We start from the raw sequence: 22,738 nt of genomic DNA, 5'->3' as shown, positions 1-22,738 counted from the left end.
TATAGAAATAAAATTTTGAAAAAATTTTCTATAGAAATAAAATTTTTACAAATTTTTCTTTAGAAATAAAATTTTGACAAAATTTTCTATAGAAATAAAATTTTGACAAAATTTTCTATAGAAATAAAATTTTGACAAAATTTTCTGTAGAAATAAAATTTTGAAAAAAAATTTCTATAGAAATAAAATTTTTACAAATTTTTCTTTAGAAATAAAATTTTGAATAAATTTTCTTTAGAAATAAAATTTTGTCAAAATTTTCTATACAAATAAACTTTTGTCAAAATTTTCTATAGAAATAAAATTTTGACAAAATTTTCTATAGAAATAAAATTTTGACAAATTTTACTATAGAAATAAAATGTTGACTAAATTTACTATAGAAATAAAATTTTGACTAAATTTACTATAGAAATAGAATTTTGACTAAATTTACTATAGAAATAAAATTTTGACAAAATTTTCTATAGAAATTAAATTTTTACAAAATTTTCTTTAGAAATAAAATTTTGTCAAAATTTTCTTTAGAAATAAAATGTTGTCAAAATTTTCTATAGGAATAAAATTTTGACAAAATTTTCCGCAGAAATAAAATTTTGGCAAAATTTTCTATAGAAATACAATTTTGACAAAATTTTCTATATAGAAATGAAATTTTGACAAAATTTTCTATAGAAATAAAATGTTGGCAAAATTTTTTATAGAAATAAAATTTTGACAAAATTTTCTATAGAAATAAAATTTTGACAAAATTTTCTATAGAAATAACATTTTTACAAAATTTTCTATAGAAATAAAATTTTGACAAAATTTTCTTTACAAATAAAATTTTCCATAGAAATACAATTTTTTACAAAATTTTCCTTAAAAATAAAATTTTGACAAAATTTTCTATAGAAATAAAATGTTGACAAAATTTTCTATAGAAATAAAATTTTGACTAAATTTTCTATAGAAATAAAATTTTGACAAAATTTTCCACAGAAATAAAACTTTGATAATATTTTCTTTAGAAATAAAATTTAGACAAAATTTTCTATAGAAATAAAATTTTGAGAAAATTTTCTATAGAAATAAAATGTTGACACAATTTTCTATAGAAATAAAAATTTGACAAAATTTTCTATAGAAATAAAATTTTGACAAAATTTTCTATAGAAATAAAATTTTTACAAAATTTTCTTTAGAAATACAATTTTGACAAAATTTTCTATAGAAATACAATTTTGACAAAATTTTCTAAAGAAGCAAAATAAAATTTTGACAAAATTTTCTAAAGAAATAAAATAAAATTAGCCCTCTCCCAAATCATCGTGTAAATTTAAAGATGATTTAAATTTCCATTAACTACTACACATATATTCCACCACCAAGCCCTTTTCCCTACCATAGTCAGCACCAATACAAGTTTGTTTGTTCTTATGAGAGTATTTGACTTTTATAAGTTTTAACTACTTTCTGTAGTAGTTAAGGGAACATGAAGTATAAACGTAAAACTGATGAAAACCATCAACTACTGAAACTAGGGGCTAATGCCAGTGCTAAACTAAAACTTAAATATGATGATGGGTTGTGGATTGGATTGAATATACTTTCGAAATCTGGACATTATCATGAGCACATGCTGAATTCCTGACCTGGCTATGGCTAACTACGAACCAGTTTTGCCGTAGACAAGATATTATCCAAAGTCGTCGTTGTAGTCATCGTTGAGCTTCTTCAAAGTAAAATGACTTTTTAAGTGTTAACTTCAAACTTTTGTAGTTTTGTTTATATTTTCACCAACACATGTACTTCGAAAGATAGTCGGGCTAAAGAGACATGGGTACTACTGGGATATAGTAGCAGTGCTAGCATCAGTGATTCTATTACTTGAGCAAGTGTTTTACTTAACGTATCAAAGTCATTTGCCTTTAGCTTAACCATGGCAGGCGATATTGGTCCGTTGAAAACAGGTCAGAGATTATTTCCCACTTGTTTTGAGAGTTAGGTATGCCATACCTAAGATTTCTGAAGTTCACAAGAGAAGTCGAAGGACCAAAATTTGTAAACCAGGATTTTTTCAACTCAATATTCAGATCGAAGCACTAAATGTTAAAGTCCTAAAACATTATAAAAAAAAATACTGAAGTTCACAAGAGAAATCGAAGGACCAAATTTTGTAACACATTGTAAACCAGGATATATTTAACTCCAGATTTAGCTTGAAGGACCAAATACGAAAGTTTTTATATTATAAAATAATATAACAAAAAACCTGGAGCTCACAAGAAAAATCGAAGAATTTGTTTAACAGAAGATTAAGCTCGAAGGGCCAGAACTGAGTGAAATATCTAATAATCGTAAAGAAAATCGAAAAGTCGACGGGAATTGTTAAGGTCACAATTTACCCCGAAGGACCAAAATTTTTAAGTGAGGTTAACTGGTCGAAGGACCAAACTTTTTAACTATGACTGTATGAGAAGTTACGTAATCATCAAAGTGAACAGTCAACTTAGGACCAGAGACAATAAAAACACAGGAGAACAAAACTGTGAAGAGAAACTGCGTCAATACGTGGCAGTCATGAGGAAAATTTCTCTAATATCACGCAGTTTTTGTCGGCGCTTCTCTCAAATATCATACAGTTTGCGTCGGCATCACCCAGTTCAATTCTCTGCCGACTTTACGAAACGTAAAGAAAGTAGGATTTAAAACCTACTTTGTAGTAACAAATGTTCTTTTTTATAAATGCTTTAATTTCATTAATTTTTTTGACAGACAATTTGAAATTATAACTGCCGATGCCTTTATAAAAAAATTGATCAAAAAAGCGTTTCGACCGCAACGTCGGTAATACCAAAGCTATAGGCATTGCGCGACATCTGTACGGTTGACATTTGTTGTTTTTGTAGAAGAGAAATTTTCGTCCTCTTGTGTTTTTATTCTCTCTATTAGGACTATTCCAAAAGTTGCCATTTTCAAATTGTGGGATTTATTTAGCTCGAAGGTCCACTTTTCAGCTTAGCGAAGCACCAACAATTTTAAGTGAAGTTAGCGCTAAAATCAGTTCGAGGGTCCAAATTTTTTAGCTCTAAAATAAGTCCGAAGGACCATATTTTTTAGCTCCAAAATAAGTCCGAAGGACCACATTTTTCCATAGGGCTGTATTTGTTACCTCGAAGGAACAACATTTTTATCGTCTGTTTTAGATTTAAAATATAAGTGGGAGTAGACCAAATTAAGTTTGAAGGACCAATTATGGACTAGGCATTGTGTAAAAAGTCAACTTTGACTTAATCTAAAAGTTGCCATTTTAAAATTGTGGGATTTGTTAAGACCAAACATTAGCTCGAAGGACCAAAAATTTTAAGTGAAGTTAGCTCTAAAATCTGTTAGTAAGACTAATTTTTTTTACCAACACTATATGAAAAATTTGGTAATTGTAAATCTAAAGATTGTAAGCAGTAAGCAGTAAATGGTTGAGTTTCGTTAGACTTTTTTAGTGCAAAATTTAATTCGAAGGACCAAATTTTTTAAGTAGGGTTTAGTTAGCCTAAAAATCAGTTCGAAGGACCAAATTCTTTATTAGGACTTTATAAACAATTTGCTTGATCATGAAACTAGGTATTGTAACCAGAATCATAACGACGACTTTGTGAAGCCCCAAATATGGCTCGAAGGACCAAATTGTGCAAAGGAGCCATTTTCGTAATAAGACATTTTGTGCAATACGGCTGTATGAAAACTTTGGTAATCGTGGCTGTAGGTATTGTAGTCAGAATCGATGGGAATTGTTAAGCCAAAAATAAGCTTGAAGGACCAAATTTTATTATTTTTTTAGTGGGATTTGGTTAGCCCAAAAAAGGGAGCCACCATGGTGCAATGGTTAGCGCCTTGCATACATAGGCTCGTAGGTTCAACCCCAGTTTCGAACGAACACCGAAAACCATTTTAGCGGTGGATTATTTATACCCTCTCAATAATACTGGTGACATTTCTGAGTGTTTCAAAGCTTCTCTGAGTTTTTTCACCGCAATGTGGAAAGCCGTTCGGACTCGGCTATAAAAAGAAGGTACCTTTGCATGTAGCTAAATATAGAATCGGGTAGCATTCAGTGTTAAGAGCGAAGTTCACCACTGTGGTATCACATTGGACTGAATAATCTATGTGAGCCTGAAACATCGGGTTGCCACTATACCTTACCTAACATATTCCAAAATAAAACTTGAAGGACAAGTTTTTATATTGAGATTTGTTTAGGGGAAAATTTTTGGGAAGCCCAAACTATAGCTCGAAGGACCAAAATTATGCAAAACGAATGTGTGATTTGATTAGCCCAAGATTCACTTCGAAAGACTAATTTTTGTAATATGAGCAATTTGGAAATCATTTGAAAACGGGATCTAAGAGTCGAATTTTTCTGCGTTTTGTTAAGCTGAATATTTAGGTCGAAGGACCAACATTGTGGCAAGTTTTTATATTGGGTTTTGGTTAGCGCAAAATTCTCTATGTGGGGGCTATTTAGAGTTTTGGATCAATACGGAAGAATTTGAGTTTTTGCTTAGGGTTGAACATCGAAATCTAGTACCGAATTTGAGGCAATTCGGATGGGTATAAGCATTCACGACGCTTCAGATGCCAAAACTGGGAATCGATCTGTATGTGCGGATGTTCCCGGCGAAATTTAACCATGAAAGACAATATTTATACTTCGTGGGATCTCAGACCAATATTTCTTCGAGTAACAAATAAAATAGCAACGTAGTATAAGATGTTGGGTATAAAAATTCGACTTTAGTTGGAATTTGTGAACTCCATAATTAAGCTCAAAGGACCAAATTGTGCAACAATTTCTATTGGGATTCGGACGAACTCGGTGTTCAAAGTCGACTTTAGTTGGAATTTGTAAGCTTAGAGGACCAAATTTTGTAAGACCAAATTTTGTAACAATTTCTATTTTGATTCAGACGAACTCGGTGTTCAAAGACGACTTTAGTTGGAATTTTGAACTTCATAGTTAAGCTCGAAGGACCAAATTGTGCAACAATTTCTATTGGGATTCGGACGAACTCGGTGTTCAAAGTCGACTTTAGTTGGAATTTGTAAGCTTAAAGGACCAAATTTTGTAACAATTTCTATTTTGATTCAGACGAACTCGGTGTTCAAAGACGACTTTAGTTGGAATTTTGAACTTCATAGTTAAGCTCGAAGCACCATTTTTTTTTCTATTGGGATTCGGACAAAATATTTCAACTTTATGTTCATAAACTTTGGGGTTGTAAACAGAACCAAATGTTGACTATTACAATACAAAATTGAGTTTTAGATTTTTCCGAATATTCAGCTCGAAGGACCAAATTTTTATTAGAAATATATAAACAATTGGGTACTCATTAAACTAAACTTTCAACTTCTTTTCTTTTCTCTCCCGAAAAATCCCAAAGTCCACAGAGTCCACGAATTGTTTTTTGTTTTTATGTCCCTATCTGCGAAGGGCAGCCCTATTTTGAAGTAATTTTTCCACAATTTCTACACAGTAACATCTGTTGTATTTCTGAGAATTGGCTCACAGTATTACCATAGGCAATCTGCGTTATCTAAATGAAACCGGAGAAACGGCACTGCTGGATAGTAGCTACTTCACCAAAACGGAAATAAGTAACCGAAGAATATAAGAAGTTTTCTTTGCATAATAATGATATAATCAAACTTTTCCATCCAACGCTAGGTAAGGCTAAAGAGAATGAGAACGGCAATGGTAAATGGAGTTTTTTTTTCTATTCCTTATATAAAAGGACAATAATAAGTGGCAATTTTCATATATTTGTCGCCCTCTGTTTTATGGAATTATTTTTAAGTGAGTGAAAAAAAGCTATGGAAAATTGCAATGTTAAAATGGCAAAGTTGATGAAATGAAGCAGGTTGTGATGTTTGCCATAGATTCTCCCACACTCAAGGACCAACAAGCTGGTATAAGGACCAAATGCTTGGTACTTCTTGATGACAAAACTAAGTGAAGTGATGCAATGAAAAGCAAGAAAGTGAAATGGGGTTTCCTCGAAATCATTTCCTAATTAGTCTATTAGAATTTATTAAAAAAAAATGTTCTTCATTACGATTGCTTAAATTTTGCTCATATTTCCTTTTCTTTGACATACATTTTGAACGACAAACATCTTGGAAAGTTCTTTGCTCGTACTCTGAATAAACCAAGTGGTTATGTATATAATAAGCCCTTCCAAAAAAAAAAAAAAAGAAACAGGCTAAATACATAAAGGTAAAAGCAATTAAGAAATTTATTTGCCTAAAACACTTGACCCACTTCAAAGCAAAGGACAAAAAAAACGACTAAAGCAATGGCTGGCGACAACCCAAAAAAGTACATACTCAGAAAAGACAAGAACACATGGAATTTCATGTGAGGGGGAATCTCGTTCATCTAATCAAACAAACGATGCAAGGAGTTTTAGTCCACAAGATTTAAATCGTTCTACTAGATGCGAAGCAAACAATTTTTAAACATATTTTATTTAATAAAAAAAATCTTTGAAAAGAAAAATTTTTATATTGTGGTCGAAGGACCATTTGTACTGACTCACACCACAAATTTCCAATGATAAGATGTCCGCTTTTCCATGATAAGAGAACCATTTTTCATTGGTTGAAAGATCATGAGCGAAAGACCATCATATCTTGATGGTCGAAGCAAACAATTTTTAAACATATTTTATTTAATAAAAAAAATCTTTTAAAAAAAATTTAAAATTGTGGTCGAAGGACCATTTGTACTGACTCACACCACAAATTTCCAATGATAAGATGTCCGCTTTTCCATGATAGGAGAACCATTTCTCTTTGATTGAAAGATCATGAGCGAAAGACCATCATATCTTGATGGTCGATGGACCGTTTTTTTAAGTCATTGACAACTTAGAGGTACAGATTTTTGAATCGAAGAAAAATTGATCAAAAAGTTTCAAGACTTTTCTTTCCAAGCGATTACAATTTACTTTTCAATGATCGGCTAGCGATTACAATTTACTTTTCAATGATCGGCTAATTTTCTTAATTAAGTCGAAGGACCATTTTGTAAATTTCGAATTATGTAAAAGTTTCAAGACTTTTCTTTCCAAGCGATTACAATTTACTTTTCAATGATCGGCTAGTTTTTTTAATTAAGTCGAAGGACCATTTTGTAAATTTCGAATTATGTAAAAGTTTCAAGACTTTTCTTTCCAAGCGATTACAATTTACTTTTTAATGATCGGCTAGTTTTCTTAATTAAGTCGAAGGACCATTTTGTAAATTTCGAATTATCTACAAGTTTCAAGACTTTTCTTTCCAAGCGATTACAATTTACTTTTCAATGATCGGCTAGTTTTCTTAATTAAGTCGAAGGACCATTTTGTAAATTTCGAATTATGTAAAAGTTTCAAGACTTTTCTTTCCAAGCGATTACAATTTACTTTTTAATGATCGGCTAGTTTTCTTAATTAAGTCGAAGGACCATTTTGTAAATTTCGAATTATCTACAAGTTTCAAGACTTTTCTTTCCAAGCGATTACAATTTACTTTTCAATGATCGGCTAGTTTTTTTAATTAAGTCGAAGGACCATTTTGTAAATTTCGAATTATGTAAAAGTTTCAAGACTTTTCTTTCCAAGCGATTACAATTTACTTTTTAATGATCGGCTAGTTTTCTTAATTAAGTCGAAGGACTATTTTGTAAATTTCGAATTATCTACAAGTTTCAAGTCTTTTCTTTCCAAGCGATTACAATTTACTTTTCAATGATCGGCTAGTTTTCTTAATTAAGTCGAAGGACCATTTTGTAAATTTCGAATTATGTAAAAGTTTCAAGACTTTTCTTTCCAAGCGATTGCAATTTACTTTTTAATGATCGGCTAGTTTTCTTAATTAAGTCGAAGGACCATTTTGTAAATTTCGAATTATCTACAAGTTTCAAGACTTTTCTTTCCAAGCGATTACAATTTACTTTTCAATGATCGGCTAGTTTTCTTAATTAAGTCGAAGGACCATTTTGTAAATTTCGAATTATTTATCCAAACAGCTATTTATTGTCGGTTCTATTTTCTCTACGTTGAAGGACTATTTTTAATTTTTCTACATATAATTTCTAAACCATGCAGAAATTAATTACATACAAACTGAAAAATAATTTTGTCTTTCGTAGGATAACAGTCTTGGATTTATTTTTGAACCATTTTCAATGGTCGAAGAACCCGTTTTCTTTGTTCGAAGTGCCAGTTTTCTACGATTGCAGATCTTTGCAAAATTTAAAGAGGTCGAGTTTAATACTTCTTTGATCGAAGGATTATTGGAAAAATTGGAAATATTTCTAGACCACCAAAAATTTTTTTTTTCCAGGTTGTGGGAACATTCTCCCTTGGTCGAAGGACCATTTTTCTGTGATTGAAGGCATGCCGAAATATAATTTCTAAACCATGAACAAATTTATTATACATGTGCTGAAAATCAGTTTGTCATAGGTTAGGTTAGGTTAGGTGGCAGCCCGATGTATCAGGCTCACATAGGCTATTCGAAGGATAATTGAAAAAATTGGAAAATTTTCAAAAAAAATTTCCAAGTCCTGAGAACATTCTTCCTTGGTCGAAGGACCATTTTTCTGTGATTGAAGGCATGACGAAATATAATTTCAAAACCATGAACAAATTTATTATACACGTGCTGAAAATCAGTTTGTCATAGGTTAGGTTAGGTTAGGTGGCAGCCCGATGTATCAGGCTCACTTAGACTATTCAGTCCGTTGTGATACCACATTGGTGAACTTCTCTCTTATCACTGAGTACTGCCCTATTCCATGTTAAGCTCAATGACAAGGGACCTCCTTTTTATAGCCGAGTCCGAACGGCGTTCCACATTGCCGTGAAACCACTTAGAGAAGCTTTGAAACCCTCAGTGTGCCATACCTCCCACAATGGAAAAAAACTATATATCCAGTGTGTGAACGATCAAAATCGAAGAGTTTTCTTAGGATTTACGAGTAATTTTCAATTGTCGAAGGACCTGTTTTCTTTGTCGAAGGACCACTTTTTTTACCATGGGAATTGAAAATGGTAGAATTTCATACTTCTTCGAGTGAAGGACGATTCATTAAAATATTAAAAAATCATCTAGATCACCAAAAACCTTTATCGGGTCGGAAGACCATTTTCCCATGGTCGAAGGACCATTTCTCTATCGTCGAAGGACCATTTTTCAATAATCATCGAAAAAGGACCATTGAGCCGAAGCATCAGTCTTTCAGGATAATAGATCCATTTTTCAATGGCTGCAAAACAATTTATATATGGACAAAGTACAACTATTAAAATTTGACTCAAAAATGAAGCCATCGAAACCGATCAATTCTTATATGTTTAAGTCAAAACTACACTTTTAAGGATCAACTGCGATGTAGTGCAAACAACACTGTATTCCAACATCAACAGGTTAGTAGGCTAGGGTACAGAGGATGAAACCAAATGGGTAGAAAGTGAGTTGGGAGTTGGTTTCCACACTTCCAGCATCAACGTCTTCGAAAGAGTGATTTTGAAGAATTGTAGAAATATTTAATTTTTTCCTGGTAGAAGACCCTTATTTTTTCAATCGTTGTAACCCTTTTCGAAGGTTAAAGAGCCTTTTCCCTATTACCTTTAATTTTTCGGCAGAACAAGTTTTCTCCCTGATTGTCGGCCCATTTTCAAAACTTCATGTAATGAGCCTTTTTCCTATTACCTTCAATTTTTTGGTAGAACAACTTTTCTCCCTGATTGTCGGCCCATTTTCAAAACTTCATGCCATAATACTTTAGAATAATGTCAATCATCAGATGGTTTCGGCTAGGCGATTGAATATTTCATCAGAGCTGAAAACAAGATCTCAATTCGAAGCACCATTTTTTTATTCTACTTCTTCATGTTCGTAGGACAGTTTAAAACAAATTTGCCCTGATCGAAAGACCATTTCTTGTGGGGTATTTCTATCACATCTATATTGGCCGAAGAACTATTTTTCTACCGAAAAATACCTCTTTTTTATTGGTCGAAGGACCATTTCTTTTAGAAATATGTTTCTCCTTTTTATAGTTCTAAAAATTATTTTTTATAACCTGATAATGCTTAAAAAAGTTTACTTGCTAGATCGATTAGTCGAGATTATATTCCACTGTTAAGCTTTTGAATATTTCATCAGAGCTAAAGAGAATATCTCTCGAAGCGAAGGACCATTTCTTTTGACGATTTTGATAATCGAATATAAAAATCTTGATGCTCGTAGGACCGTTTAAATTGAATTTTCCTGGTCAAAGGACCATTTCTTCTGCTGTCTTTAAAAAAACTCTTTATATTGGTCGAAGGACCATTTCTTCTACTGTCTTTAAAAATAATTATTTATCTCCACTTTTATGGTTTTTTAAGATTAGTTAAAAACGTGAATATAATAAATTTGATTTACAATATTTCGATTATGCAACACATTCGAGCAGTGAATTGAATTTTCTTGGTCGAAGGACCATTTGTTGTACGGTATTATATAGGAAGCCGGACCATTTTTCTATGGTATTGAAAACACATATTTTACATTGGTCGAAGGGCCATGTTTTACTGTATGAGCTGTCTGAGCTAAAGGTAATATCTCGAGTCGAAGGACCATTTATTATCAATTGTAATAATTGTATTTCTTTATGTTTGCAGAACCGTTTCAAGAGAATTTTCCTGGTCGAAGGACCATTTTTTTTGTATGTATTTAAATACCCCATATTTTGAAGGATCATTTTTCTACTGTAGTTAAAAAAACAAAAAATTCTTTTGTATTGGTCGGAGGACCATGTTTTACTGTATGAGCCGTCTGAGCTAAAGGTAATATCTCGAGTCGAAGGACCATTTTTTGTCAATTGTCATAATTCTATTTCTTCATGTTTGCAGAGCCGTTTCAAAAGAATTTTTCTGGTCGAAGGACCAATTTTTTTTATGTATTTAAATACACTCTATTTTGAAGGATCATTTTTTTACTGTAGTTAAAAACACAAAAAATTCTTTTTTATTGGACGAAGGACAATTTCCTCTACTGTATTTAAAAATAATTATTTTTCTCCACTTTTATGGTTTTTTAATATTAGTTTTAAAAACGTGAATATAATAAAATTGATTTACAATATTTCGATTATGCAACACATTCGAGCATAGAATTGAATTTTCTTGGTCGACGGACCATTTTTTGTACGGTATTAAAAAACAAACCCTATATTGGACGCCGGACCATTTTTCTACGGTATTGAAAACACATATTTTGTATTGGTCGAAGGACCATGTTTTACTGTATGAGCCGTTTGAGCTAAAGGTAATATCTCGAGTCGAAGGACCATTTTTTGTCAATTGTCATAATAGTATTTCTTCATGTTTGCAGAACCGTTTAAATAGAATTTTTCTGGTCGAAAGACCAATTTTTTTCGTATGTATTTAAATACACTCTATTTTGAAGGATCATTTTTCTACTGTAGTTAAAACAAAAAAAAAACTCTTTTGTATTGGTCGAAGGACCATTTCTTTTATTATTTTTATTTCTTTCCTCTTTTATGTTTTATGTAAAGTATAGTTTTTAAAACTTGAATATGCTTAAACCGCTTTATAAAGTGGTGTATTCTATCGATCATTGAATTGTATTTTCGTGGTCGAAGGACCATTTTTTTTTTGTTGTACGGTAGTCAAAAACCCTGTGTATTGGTCGAAGGAACATTGTTCTACAGAATTGAAAGCACTTCGGTATGTTGGCTCGGGAGCCACCGCGATGCAATGGTTAGCATGCCCGCCTTGCATACACACAAGGTCGTGGGTTCGATCCTGCTTCGACCGAACACCAAATAGTTTTTCAGCGGTGGATTATCCCATCTCAGTAATGCTGGTGACATTTCTGTGAGTTTCAAAGCTTCTCTAAGTGGTTTCACTGCAATATGGAACGCCGTTCGGACTCGGCTATAAAAAGGAGGAGGAGGTTAACATGGAATCGGGCAGCACTCAGTGATAAGAGAGAACTTCACCAATGTGGTATCACAATGGACTGAATAGTCTAAGTGAGCCTGATATATCGGGCTGCCACCAACCAAACCCATGTTGCTCGAAGGACCATTTCGATCATTGAATTGAATTTTCTTGGTCGAAGGACCATTGTTTTGTACATCTTTATGCTCGAAGGACCATTTTTTTTCAACAGTAGTTAAAGAAGAACTATGTCGCCACCTGTAAGGACTATTTTGGAGCCTTGAAGGTGCTTAAATTATTTAACTTTTTTTAATTATGCAACACCTTCTAGCATTCCACAGATAGTTTTTCTTACTCACTACCAGTTTGGTCTCTTACAAAATTTGCCAGAATATTCAAAAACGTCCCAGTAAACTTAATGGAAATACCATACTGTGGTTGGATTTCACAAAAGTTATTACCCCCTAGTATTGCAGACTAAAACCTGATGTAATTAGTTATGATGCCAAAACTAAGAACAAATAGCAAATGATTGCATTTAATAGTAAGCCAAGAGTATTAAGGACCTTCGTTCATCCTGTTCTGGAATTTTCATATGATAAAGTTTACATAACTTTTACACTGCAGCTTCTTGATGAATGCTCTACTCTATGAAATTTACACTTTTGTGGTGGGAGTTTAGGTGCAAAGGATAGTGGAGATTCGAAAGTTTTCAAGGAACACTTAGACACACACACACCGACAACCACCAAACTTATTCTATTTGTTTTAAGTAGAGAAAACAGAGATAAAGTGAATGGTATTAGTAATTGGAAGGAATGCATGGAAATATGGAAATTCTAAAGCAACAAAGAAAGGACCTTTCCACACAAGTCAGTCAGTTAGGAAGATCTATTTTGCCAAAGACCAAGACTAAGGAATGTTCTGTATTTGTTTTAGTGAAATATTTTTTTGTTGTTTTGGTTTCTTATTTGCTATACAAATTGTCAGTATTCATTAGGAAATCATCTCTACTACTTACTGTATTGCTGAGCGCGTGTTCCATAGAGTGGCTCCTGAAGCAAAGGTGAACGTCCATTGGTAATTTCTTTAACTAAAATTAAAGAAGAAAACACCAAACAAAAAAACCAAATTAGAAAACAGTCGGATATCTTACGAAACAAAACAAGAAACAAAAAAAAACAAGAGAATTTAGTGAACTACCCTAATGTATTTGGAGAGGGGAAAGCACACAGAGAGAGTGAGAGTGAGAGAGATAGAGTAGATTTTATATTTAACTTGCGAAAAACCAGACATTCAAAACCCATCACTCTTGCATAGGAACGAAAGGGTTATAAATTTGCTTGAATGGAACCACCAGCACCAGTATTTTTTAATTAGGAAACAAACTATACCACCAGTCAATCTCTTCAAAGTTCAATTAGAAGCACTTGAGCTATAAACTCACAATTGGATACAATTCAACAGTTTGGGTCTTTGATGAATGAAAACTCAATAAACCACCATCGCCACCACCACCACTACCATTGCCATCACTCTCCTTACCTCCTGGCAATTTAAAATTCACTATTCTCGGTCCCATCCCAATCAGCCAACACTTCAACACTGTTTGAATTTTCCCCCATTGAGATTTCAATAATTTTACATTTCTATAGTACATTTAAAGTATTTGATTTGTAACGAATCATTATGGAAATAAACGAATTGGAATTTTCAATGGTCAATATGAGTGAATTGAGAGGGAAAAGATAGAGTATTACAAAAATAATCATCTATTTCAGGTCAGTTAACATAAGAGGTGGCGCCATCATCAAATGCATTTGCTTTATCATGCAAAACTTTTTTTATTTTGTTTTTTATTGTACAAAAAAAAAAAAACAAAAAAATAAAATAAAAATATATGTATAATTCAATATTTGAATATTTTCTAATTGGTGAAATTTTTCAATTTGATCAACTTTCATTCAGCTCGAAGGACCATTTCTAAATTGGGAAAAAAATAAATTTCTTTCTAGTCAAGAATTTATAGAACAGCTTATCTTGAGCTCTAAGAACCATTTTGTTGGGAACGAGAATTCCTGTAAGAGCCATCCATAAGAAATATTTCCCCAATCTTTGAGCGACTATGACTAGAAACCATTTTGGGATTCTGCGAAGGCTATTATCTACTGCACGAAAGTCCAATTATAAAACAGCCCCTCTGTAGCTTGAAGGACCATTTTTCGATGAAAAGCGAACGAAATTTCGTGTAGAAGCCGTCCATAAGAAAGATGTTCTCAATGTTTGACGAACTATGACTAAAAGCCATTTTAAAGTTCTCCGAAGGCCATCTGTCTGTAATAGTCTTATCCACTGCAAGAAAGTCCAATTAAAAAAAAAAAAAAAAAAAACATTTCTTGAGCTCGAAGGACCATTTTTCGATGGGAGGCGAACAAGATTGCTTGTCTCCGAAGGACCCTCTACTATTGTCTTATCCGCGAAAATCCCATTACTTTCTATTCAAGTATTATAAAACATTTTTTTTTTGGACCTCGAAGGACCAATTCCCAAAGGGCTTTTTCAAGTTTTATTTCAAGGACCATAGAATAATGGTTTCATTCATGAGAATGAATTCCTGTAAGAGCCATCCATAAGAAATATTTCCCCAATCTTTGAGCGACTATGACTAGAAACCATTTTGGGATTCTGCGAAGGCTATTATCTACTGCATGAAAGTCCAATTATAAAACAGCCTTTCCGAAGCTTGAAGGACCATTTTTTGATGGAAAGCGAACGAAATTTCCTGTAGAAGCCGTCCATAAGAAAGATTTTCTCTATATTTGAGGAACTATGACTCGAAGCCATTTTAACGTCCTCCGAAGGCCCTCTGTCTGTAATAGTCTTATCCACTGCAAGAAAGTCCAATTAAAAAAAAAAACATTTCTTGAGCTCGAAGGACCATTTTTCGATAGGAGGCGAACAAGATTGCTTGTAAAAGCCATCCATAAGAAATAATTGAGAAACTGTGAGAAACCAATTTCATGTTCTCCGAAAGCTAGAAACCAAGAAATTAAAAAAAATTAAGTAAAAAAAAAATCATTTCTTGAGCTCGAAGGATCATTTTTCGACTGGAGGCGAAAGAGATTTCCTGTAAAATCCATCCATAAGAAATAATTGAGAAACTGTGAGAAATCATTTTCATGTTCTCCGAGAGCTATTAATATGGCCGCGAAAAACCAACTACTTTCTATTCAAGTATTATAAAACATTTTTTTTTTTTGACCTCGAAGGACCAATTCCCAAAGGGCTTTTTCAAGTTTTATTTCAAGGACCATAGAATAATGGTTTCATTCATGTTTTTTGAGCTCGAAGGACCATTTTTTCAATGGAATAGGAACGAGATTTTTTTCAAGAGGCTTAGAAGCTTAATAGGGTTTATTTTATTGCATGATAGCATATCAATACCACCAACGTTTATCTTTAATGGCAATCCATTAGGATTGCTATTAAGGGACGTTGAATTTCAAGAGCAAGTAACCATATGCAGATGCTCCATCAAGCATTGGTCTTGTCCCCGAAGACAATTTTGCCTTATCTACTACACGAAAGTCCAATTACTCTCTAGACAACAATTGCAACACTTCCTTTTTCTTCAGTTCGAAGGACCAATTTCCAATCGTTTTCATTCAGCTCGAAGGACCATTTGTTAATTTTCAAAGGAAATTTCTTTCTAGTTAAGTATTTATAAAAAAAAATATCTTGAGCTCGAACGTCCCCTTATTGAGGAAGAAGGAAATGCGATTTCCTTCAACAGGATAGGGAAGGGGGAACTATTTTCCATTGAAGCATATTCGATTTTTTTTATTACAATTTATGATGACGATACCGTCAATGTTTTTTGACAATGTCCATCTATTAGAATGATTTTCCAATAATTCGGGGACCATAACTACAATGACCAGGCAACCATATTTAGGTGCTCCTGCAACCATCCATTAGAAAGATTTTCCCATTAATTGAGGGGCAATGAATATCAAGACCAATGGTACACAGAAAAAAATTTCACGAAAAATTTTCCAATTAAAATTTTAATTGAGTTTCAAAAAAATATTCAATTACAAATTTAATTGAATCAACAATTTTTTTAATTGAAACAAAAATCAATCACAAAAATTAATATTATTAATTAATTTTTTAATTGGATCAATTAATTTTTAATTGACCTTCAATTAATTTTTTAATTGATACTATCATTTCTGTGATTGAAGACATTTCAATTAAAAAATTAATTGGATCAATTAATTTTGTGATTGAATCAGAATTTTTTTTTGTGTGTAGCCAAAGCATCCTCAAATGGTTACTTGGTCCTTGGAGGGCTCGAAGGACCATTTTTTTATTGCGAGGATGGATATTTACATTCTGTCTAAGAAGGCTATTTTAAAAATGCCTAGCCGGCAATATTGTAATGGTTCACAAATTTCACAATAATTAGAGAACAGTTTTTCTATTGCTGAAGGTCCATTTTTCTACTACTCGAACAATCATATTCATATTTTATACGCTTATTCGTATGTTTACAGGAGTTTCGGGTATTTTTTTTTTATCAAGAAAGTATTTTGGAGCGTTTGAAAAATAATATTTTAATGATAAATAAAATAGCAAGTGGTCGAATAACCATTTTTTGTGAGGGAGAAATCATTTAGTTTAAGTGTAACAGGACCATTTTAATAAAGCTTAAGTGGTCCAAATTAACAATAAATAAAGATATCTTTTGCTTCACAGACCAAGGGAGCATTCTTAGAGTACTCGAATGGTCATTTTTGGATTACTCGAAGGACCATTTTTCTTATTAAAGGGAGCACATTTTCGAACATTTGTTTACTGCAATGTTTGAAGCAATAGTTCACTTCAGCGAACAAGAAATCATTATTGGTAGTACTCGAAGGACCATTTTGGCCTACTCGAAGGACCATTTTGGCCAGTTTTGAACTAATCCAAGGATTATCTTTTTTACTAATGGATTGCGATTTGCGAAGATTTTTTAGTGTAATCTTTGAAGGGCTATTGCTCTACAGACCAGGGAACCATTCTCGGAGTACTCGAAGGACCATATTCTCTTACTAAAGGATGGAGATTTTAGAAAAAAGAATACTGCAATGTTTGAGCACTACTGCAGCAGAGCTCAAGAAACCATTCACGTAGTACTCGAAGGACCCTTTTGGCTTACTCGAAGGACCACTTTGGCCTACTTGAAGAACCATTTTCGAACTACTCGAGCACCATCTTTCATACTAAAGGATGGAGATTTTCGAAGATTTTTTTTGTAATGTTTGAAGGACTATTGCTTCAGAGGCCAAGGAACTATTTTTGGAGTACTCGAAGGACCATTTTTGAACTACTCGAAGGACCATTTTTGGAGTACTCGAAGGACCATTTTTGGAGTACTCGAAGGACCATTTTTGGAGTACTCGAAGGACCATTTTTGAACTACTCGAAGGAACATCTTAGCGAAGTCTTTTTAATGTAGTGTTTGGAGGGCTATACAAGGAATGGTCCTTCGGAGTACTCGAAGGACCATTTTTAGAATACTCGAAGGACCATTTTTAGACTAATCGAAGGACCATTTTGCTTTCTAAAGGATGGAGATTCTTTCGAAAAATACTGGCAATTTTGATCTAATAGGAGAATAACCAATTTAAATGGTTCGATCATTATTTCTATTTACAATATAATTTATTTGTTTATAATATTTTTTCTTAGGGAAAAATTTTATATTATCTTATTTTAAAAAATTATATATTATCTTATTTTTTATGTTTATAAATATTAAAAAAAAATAAAAATAGTATGAAGCTTTTGAATAAAAAGAAATCATTTCCTTAAAAATCTTTATTTGCATGTATGAGCTCTGTATTTGATATACATATATATTTTTTTTGGACAACAGATGTGAATGAACGAGAAAGTCGAACAAAAACCAAAATTATCAAACTTGAGGCAGGTCAGTTAACACAAGTGGATTTGCTGGTTTCTGTAGAAACACTCAGTTTATCATTATCATCGTCTAACCTAACCCTCAGCAGCATCTACTGCCATTATGAATATTCAACGTCATTAAAAACATCTGAAACTAAATCAGTGAGTTTTTTTTTGTGTGTTATTGAGCTGTTATGCAAATTAAAGTTAATTCCATACGTTAATGAGAGTTAGTAGAGGTACAGACGAGCAAGAAAAAAAAAATAAAATTAGATAAACAAACAAACACTCGAAACTAAATAGGTTCATATGCGCATATATCTTATGTTTATCATTATTTGCAGAGGTGTTTTAATAGAGATTTAGAAAACTCATCAAGTGAAGATGACAGTCGTATATGAGACATCATATAAAAGTACTCTAATTACAAAAAAAAAAAAAAAAAAAAAAAAACAAAGAAAGAAAACACAAAAAACACAATTTAAAAGACAAAATAATTTCTATCAATTATATTATTATTGATTGAAATTAATTCATTATAAATCAATAAAAATAAAGCGAACTACTCTAAATAAAATTAAATTAAATGATTTTTTTTTATTATAAATTTAAATTTAATTATTTTGTCTTATAAATTTCATTTCCATAATAAATGTAATCAATAAATTGAATAAACTTCCCGTTTAAAAAAAATAGAAATAAAACTTTAATTTTGGACCAGTCGAAGGACCATTTTTGGGCTATTCGAAGGATCATGAATAAAATGAAATTAAATGATTTTTTTATTATAAATTTAAATTTAATTATCTTGTATTATAAATTTCATTTTCATAATAAATGTAATCAATAAATTGAATAAACTTCCGAAAAACAAAAAAAAATAGAAATAAAACTTTAATTTTGGACCACTCGAAGGACCATTTTTGGGCTATTCGAAGGATCATGAATAAAATGAAATTATATGAATTTTTTTATTATAAATTTTAATTTAATTTTTTATTATAAATTTAATTTGCATAATAAATGTAATCAATAAATTGAATAAACTTCCCGTTTCAAAAAAAAAAAAAAAATAGAAATAAAACTTTAATGTTATATGGACTACGGACTAACACCAATTATAGTCCGATATAGCTCAAGACTTTTCTAGACAAAATTAGGACTTTCATTAGAACATAAAATCACTTCAAATTCCAAAGACCCACATCAATTTCATTTTCCCATTTCAAAAACAAAATGTAACAGTTCTATTTAATGCTGATATTAATTACACTGGACTCATTACACTTTTGACTTATTGGTGATTTGTTGGCTCAACAACAGCGATTTTGTGCAAATCATTAATAATGGCTGTAATTACAGTTTATTGTTGATATTTGCTTTTCATCTAGAAGAGCCCGAATCGTGGCCCCACTACCAATTATAGAATAAGTGGCACTTAGAAGCCATCGAGATAAATATGTGAACTATGTATAGGCGATTTGTCATCGATTTTAATTGGCAAAAACAAAATATATATGAGAGTTTCTACGTTGTCGAACATATGTTTTTATTATGACTTTTCATTTCAAAAGGCCTCATGTCAATCAATTGACAACAAATGTAATGAATAATTTAGAGATACACAGAAGAAAATTCTGCGAAATAATGCATGAAGTTGGAAATTAATAACATAATATTAAAGTTTATAATAAATATTTATTATAAAGCAAAATTAGTATTTTTTGTATATAAGAAAAAATAACTTAACTTAATTTACATTATTTATTATAAAAAAAAATTAAAACCTATTGAATTATATAAAATTATATAATGTTAAATAATTTAGTTTCAATTAAATTAATTTATTTTTCTAAATTAAATCAAACCATTTGTGATAAATATTTAATGTAATATGATATAATTAAATCAAATTGAATTTAATAGTTGATTAATCATATATTTATTATATGAAAGAAAAATTAATTTTATTTTATTTTTAAATAAATATAATTTTAAATAATAAATTAAATTGAAACTATTGATATGTAATGTGTTTCAATTTGTTATAATTAGATATTTAATTTAGTTTGATTTAATCAAATTTAATTAAATTTAATTTAATATTTATTAATTATTAAATTAAATTAAATTTATTATTTAGTTTCAAATAACTTTATCTAAATTAAAACTATTTCGATGCAAAGTAATTCAATTTGTTATAATGAAATTTGATTTAATCTAATTTAATTAAATTTAATGTAATATTTATTAATTAATAAAATTAAATTTATTATTAAATTTCAAATTATTTAAACAACAATATTTAGATGCAATCTAATTCAATATATTCAAATCTAAATTTAGTTTAAATTAAATTAATAAAAATTTTAATTTATTTTAATTTGATTTAATCTAATTTAATTAAATTTAATGTAATATTTATTAATTAACAAAATTAAATGTATTATCTATTATTAAATTTCAAATTAAATTATTTAAACAAAAATATTTAGATGCAATCTAATTCAATATATTCAAATCTAAATTTAGTTTAAATTAAATTAATAAAATTTTTAATTTATATTAATTTGATTTAATCTAATTTAATAACGCAATTTAATTGGACATTTTAATTAAATTTAATGCAATCAGTTTTAATTTGATTCGATTATAATAAATTTCATTTTATTACCAATTACCAATGTGGTATCACAATGGACTGAATAGTCTAAGTGAGCCTGATACATCGGGCTGCCACCTACACACAAAAAATTTTTTTTCTGATTCAATCACCAAATTAATTGATCCAATTAATTTTTTCATTGAAATGTCTTCAATCACGAAAATGATAGTATCAATCACAGTTTTAATTGGGCATAGAAAAAATTCTTGATTAAAAAATTAATTGATTTTTTCCAGCAAATTTCAATTAATTTTTTAAATGATTCAATTAAAAATTTAATTGATGTTGATTGCAAAACTCAATTAATTTATTAATTAAAAAAGGTAACTATTTTTAATTACTTTCTGAATTGGCTTAGAGTTTTCATTTGGATTAACAAATGATTGTTTGAAATACATTTTTAATTAGTCTTCCGAATTAGATTAAAAAGTTAATTGTATCAATTAATTTTTTAATTACAAATTTTAAAATTTTCAATCATTGACTTAATTAGGTTAGGTTAGGTTAGGTTATGTGGCAGCCCGATGTATCAGGCTCACTTAGACTATTCAGTCCATTGTGATACCACAGTGGTGAACTTCTCTCTTATCACTGAGTGCTGCCCGATTCCATGTTAAGCTCAATGACAAGGGACCTCCTTTTTATAGCCGAGTCCGAACGGCGTTCCACATTCCAGTGAAACCACTTAGAGAAGCTTTGAAAACCTCAGAAATGTCACCATCATTACTGAGGTGGGATAATCCACCGCTGAAAAACTTTTTGGTGTTCGGTCGTAGCAGGAATCGAACCCACGACCTTGTGTATGCAAGGCGGGCATGCTAACCATTGCACCACGGTGGCTCCCAATTGACTTAATTAACTTAATGTTTCTATCATGATTAAAAAGTTAATTGTATCAATTAATTTATTAATTGAAAAAATTTTCAACTTCAATTAACTTTTTAATTGGAAATATTTTGGTGATATTTTTTTCTGTGTAACCTAACCTAACCCCATGGGTTTTAAATGTAAGTAAAATTGAATTTACGTTAATTAGTTTTACATAAATGAAATTAATTTTAACTATTTTGATTCAATTTGTATTAATTTAGTCAATTTGAAAAATTTAAGTTAATTAAATTACATTATTTTAAATTACATTAATTTAGTCAATTTGAAATAAATTAAATTTTAAAATTAAATTAAAATTTTAAATTTAATTTAACATTTAATTTAATAAATTACTAAGTTTATCTTATTGTAAATCTTAGTTTAAATTATATTATTCTAAATTTTTAAATTAAATTAAATTAAATTAAATTAAATTAAATTAAACTAAAATTAAATTAAACTAAAATTAAATTAAATTAAATTAAATTAAATTAAATTAAATTAAATTAAATTAAATTAAATTAAATTAAATTAAATTAAATTAAATTAAATTAAATTAAATTAAATTAAATTAAATTAAATTAAATTAAATTAAATTAAATTAAATTAAATTAAATTAAATTAAATTAAATTAAATTAAATTAAATTAAATTAAATTAAATTAAATTAAATTAAATTAAATTAAATTAAATTAAATTAAATTAAATTAAATTAAATTAAATTAAATTAAATTAAATTAAATTAAATTAAATTAAATTAAATTAAATTAAATTAAATTAAATTAAATTAAATTAAATTAAATTAAATTAAATTAAATTAAATTAAATTAAATTAAATTAAATTAAATTAAATTAAATTAAATTAAATTAAATTAAATTAAATTAAATTAAATTAAATTAAATTAAATTAAATTAAATTAAATTAAATTAAACTAAAATTAAATTAAATTAAACTAAAATTAAATTAAATTAAATTAAATTAAATTAAATTAAATTAAATTAAATTAAATTAAATTAAATTAAATTAAATTAAATTAAATTAAATTACATTAATTTAAATTAAATTAATAAAATATTTAAATTGATCTTAGTTTAATAAGGCAATTTAGTTTAGTAGTTTAATTAAATTTAATGTAATGTAATGTAAATTAATTTGATTTAATTAAATTACATTTAATTTAGATTTTATTTATTAGAGAGTTTGAGATAAATGAAATTTATATAAACTATTTTGATTCAATTTTTTAATAATTTAGCCAATTTGAAAA

General features: G+C 29.6%; 1 protein-coding gene across 10 annotated transcripts in view; it reads right to left on the bottom strand.

The window, feature by feature from the left end:
- sm (heterogeneous nuclear ribonucleoprotein L) overlaps window positions 1–22,738 on the bottom strand; it is a 444,373-nt gene that overhangs the window by 132,255 nt on the left and 289,380 nt on the right. For 8 of the 10 annotated variants that reach the window (XM_075312812.1, XM_075312818.1, XM_075312813.1 and 5 more), the window contains one exon: window positions 13,003–13,074. The exons of the other annotated variants lie outside the window; for them this stretch is intronic. In XM_075312812.1, coding sequence (XP_075168927.1) covers window positions 13,003–13,074 — 72 coding nt within the window. The remainder of the gene's footprint in view (window positions 1–13,002; window positions 13,075–22,738) is intronic. 10 annotated transcript variants of the gene reach the window in all.

The sequence above is a fragment of the Haematobia irritans genome, chromosome 5, assembly GCF_050003625.1.
Source record: "Haematobia irritans isolate KBUSLIRL chromosome 5, ASM5000362v1, whole genome shotgun sequence".
In the NCBI taxonomy this organism is placed as follows: domain Eukaryota; kingdom Metazoa; phylum Arthropoda; class Insecta; order Diptera; family Muscidae; genus Haematobia; species Haematobia irritans.
Note: the sequence above shows the minus strand (reverse complement) of the source record. Positions and strands in the feature narration are given on the sequence as shown.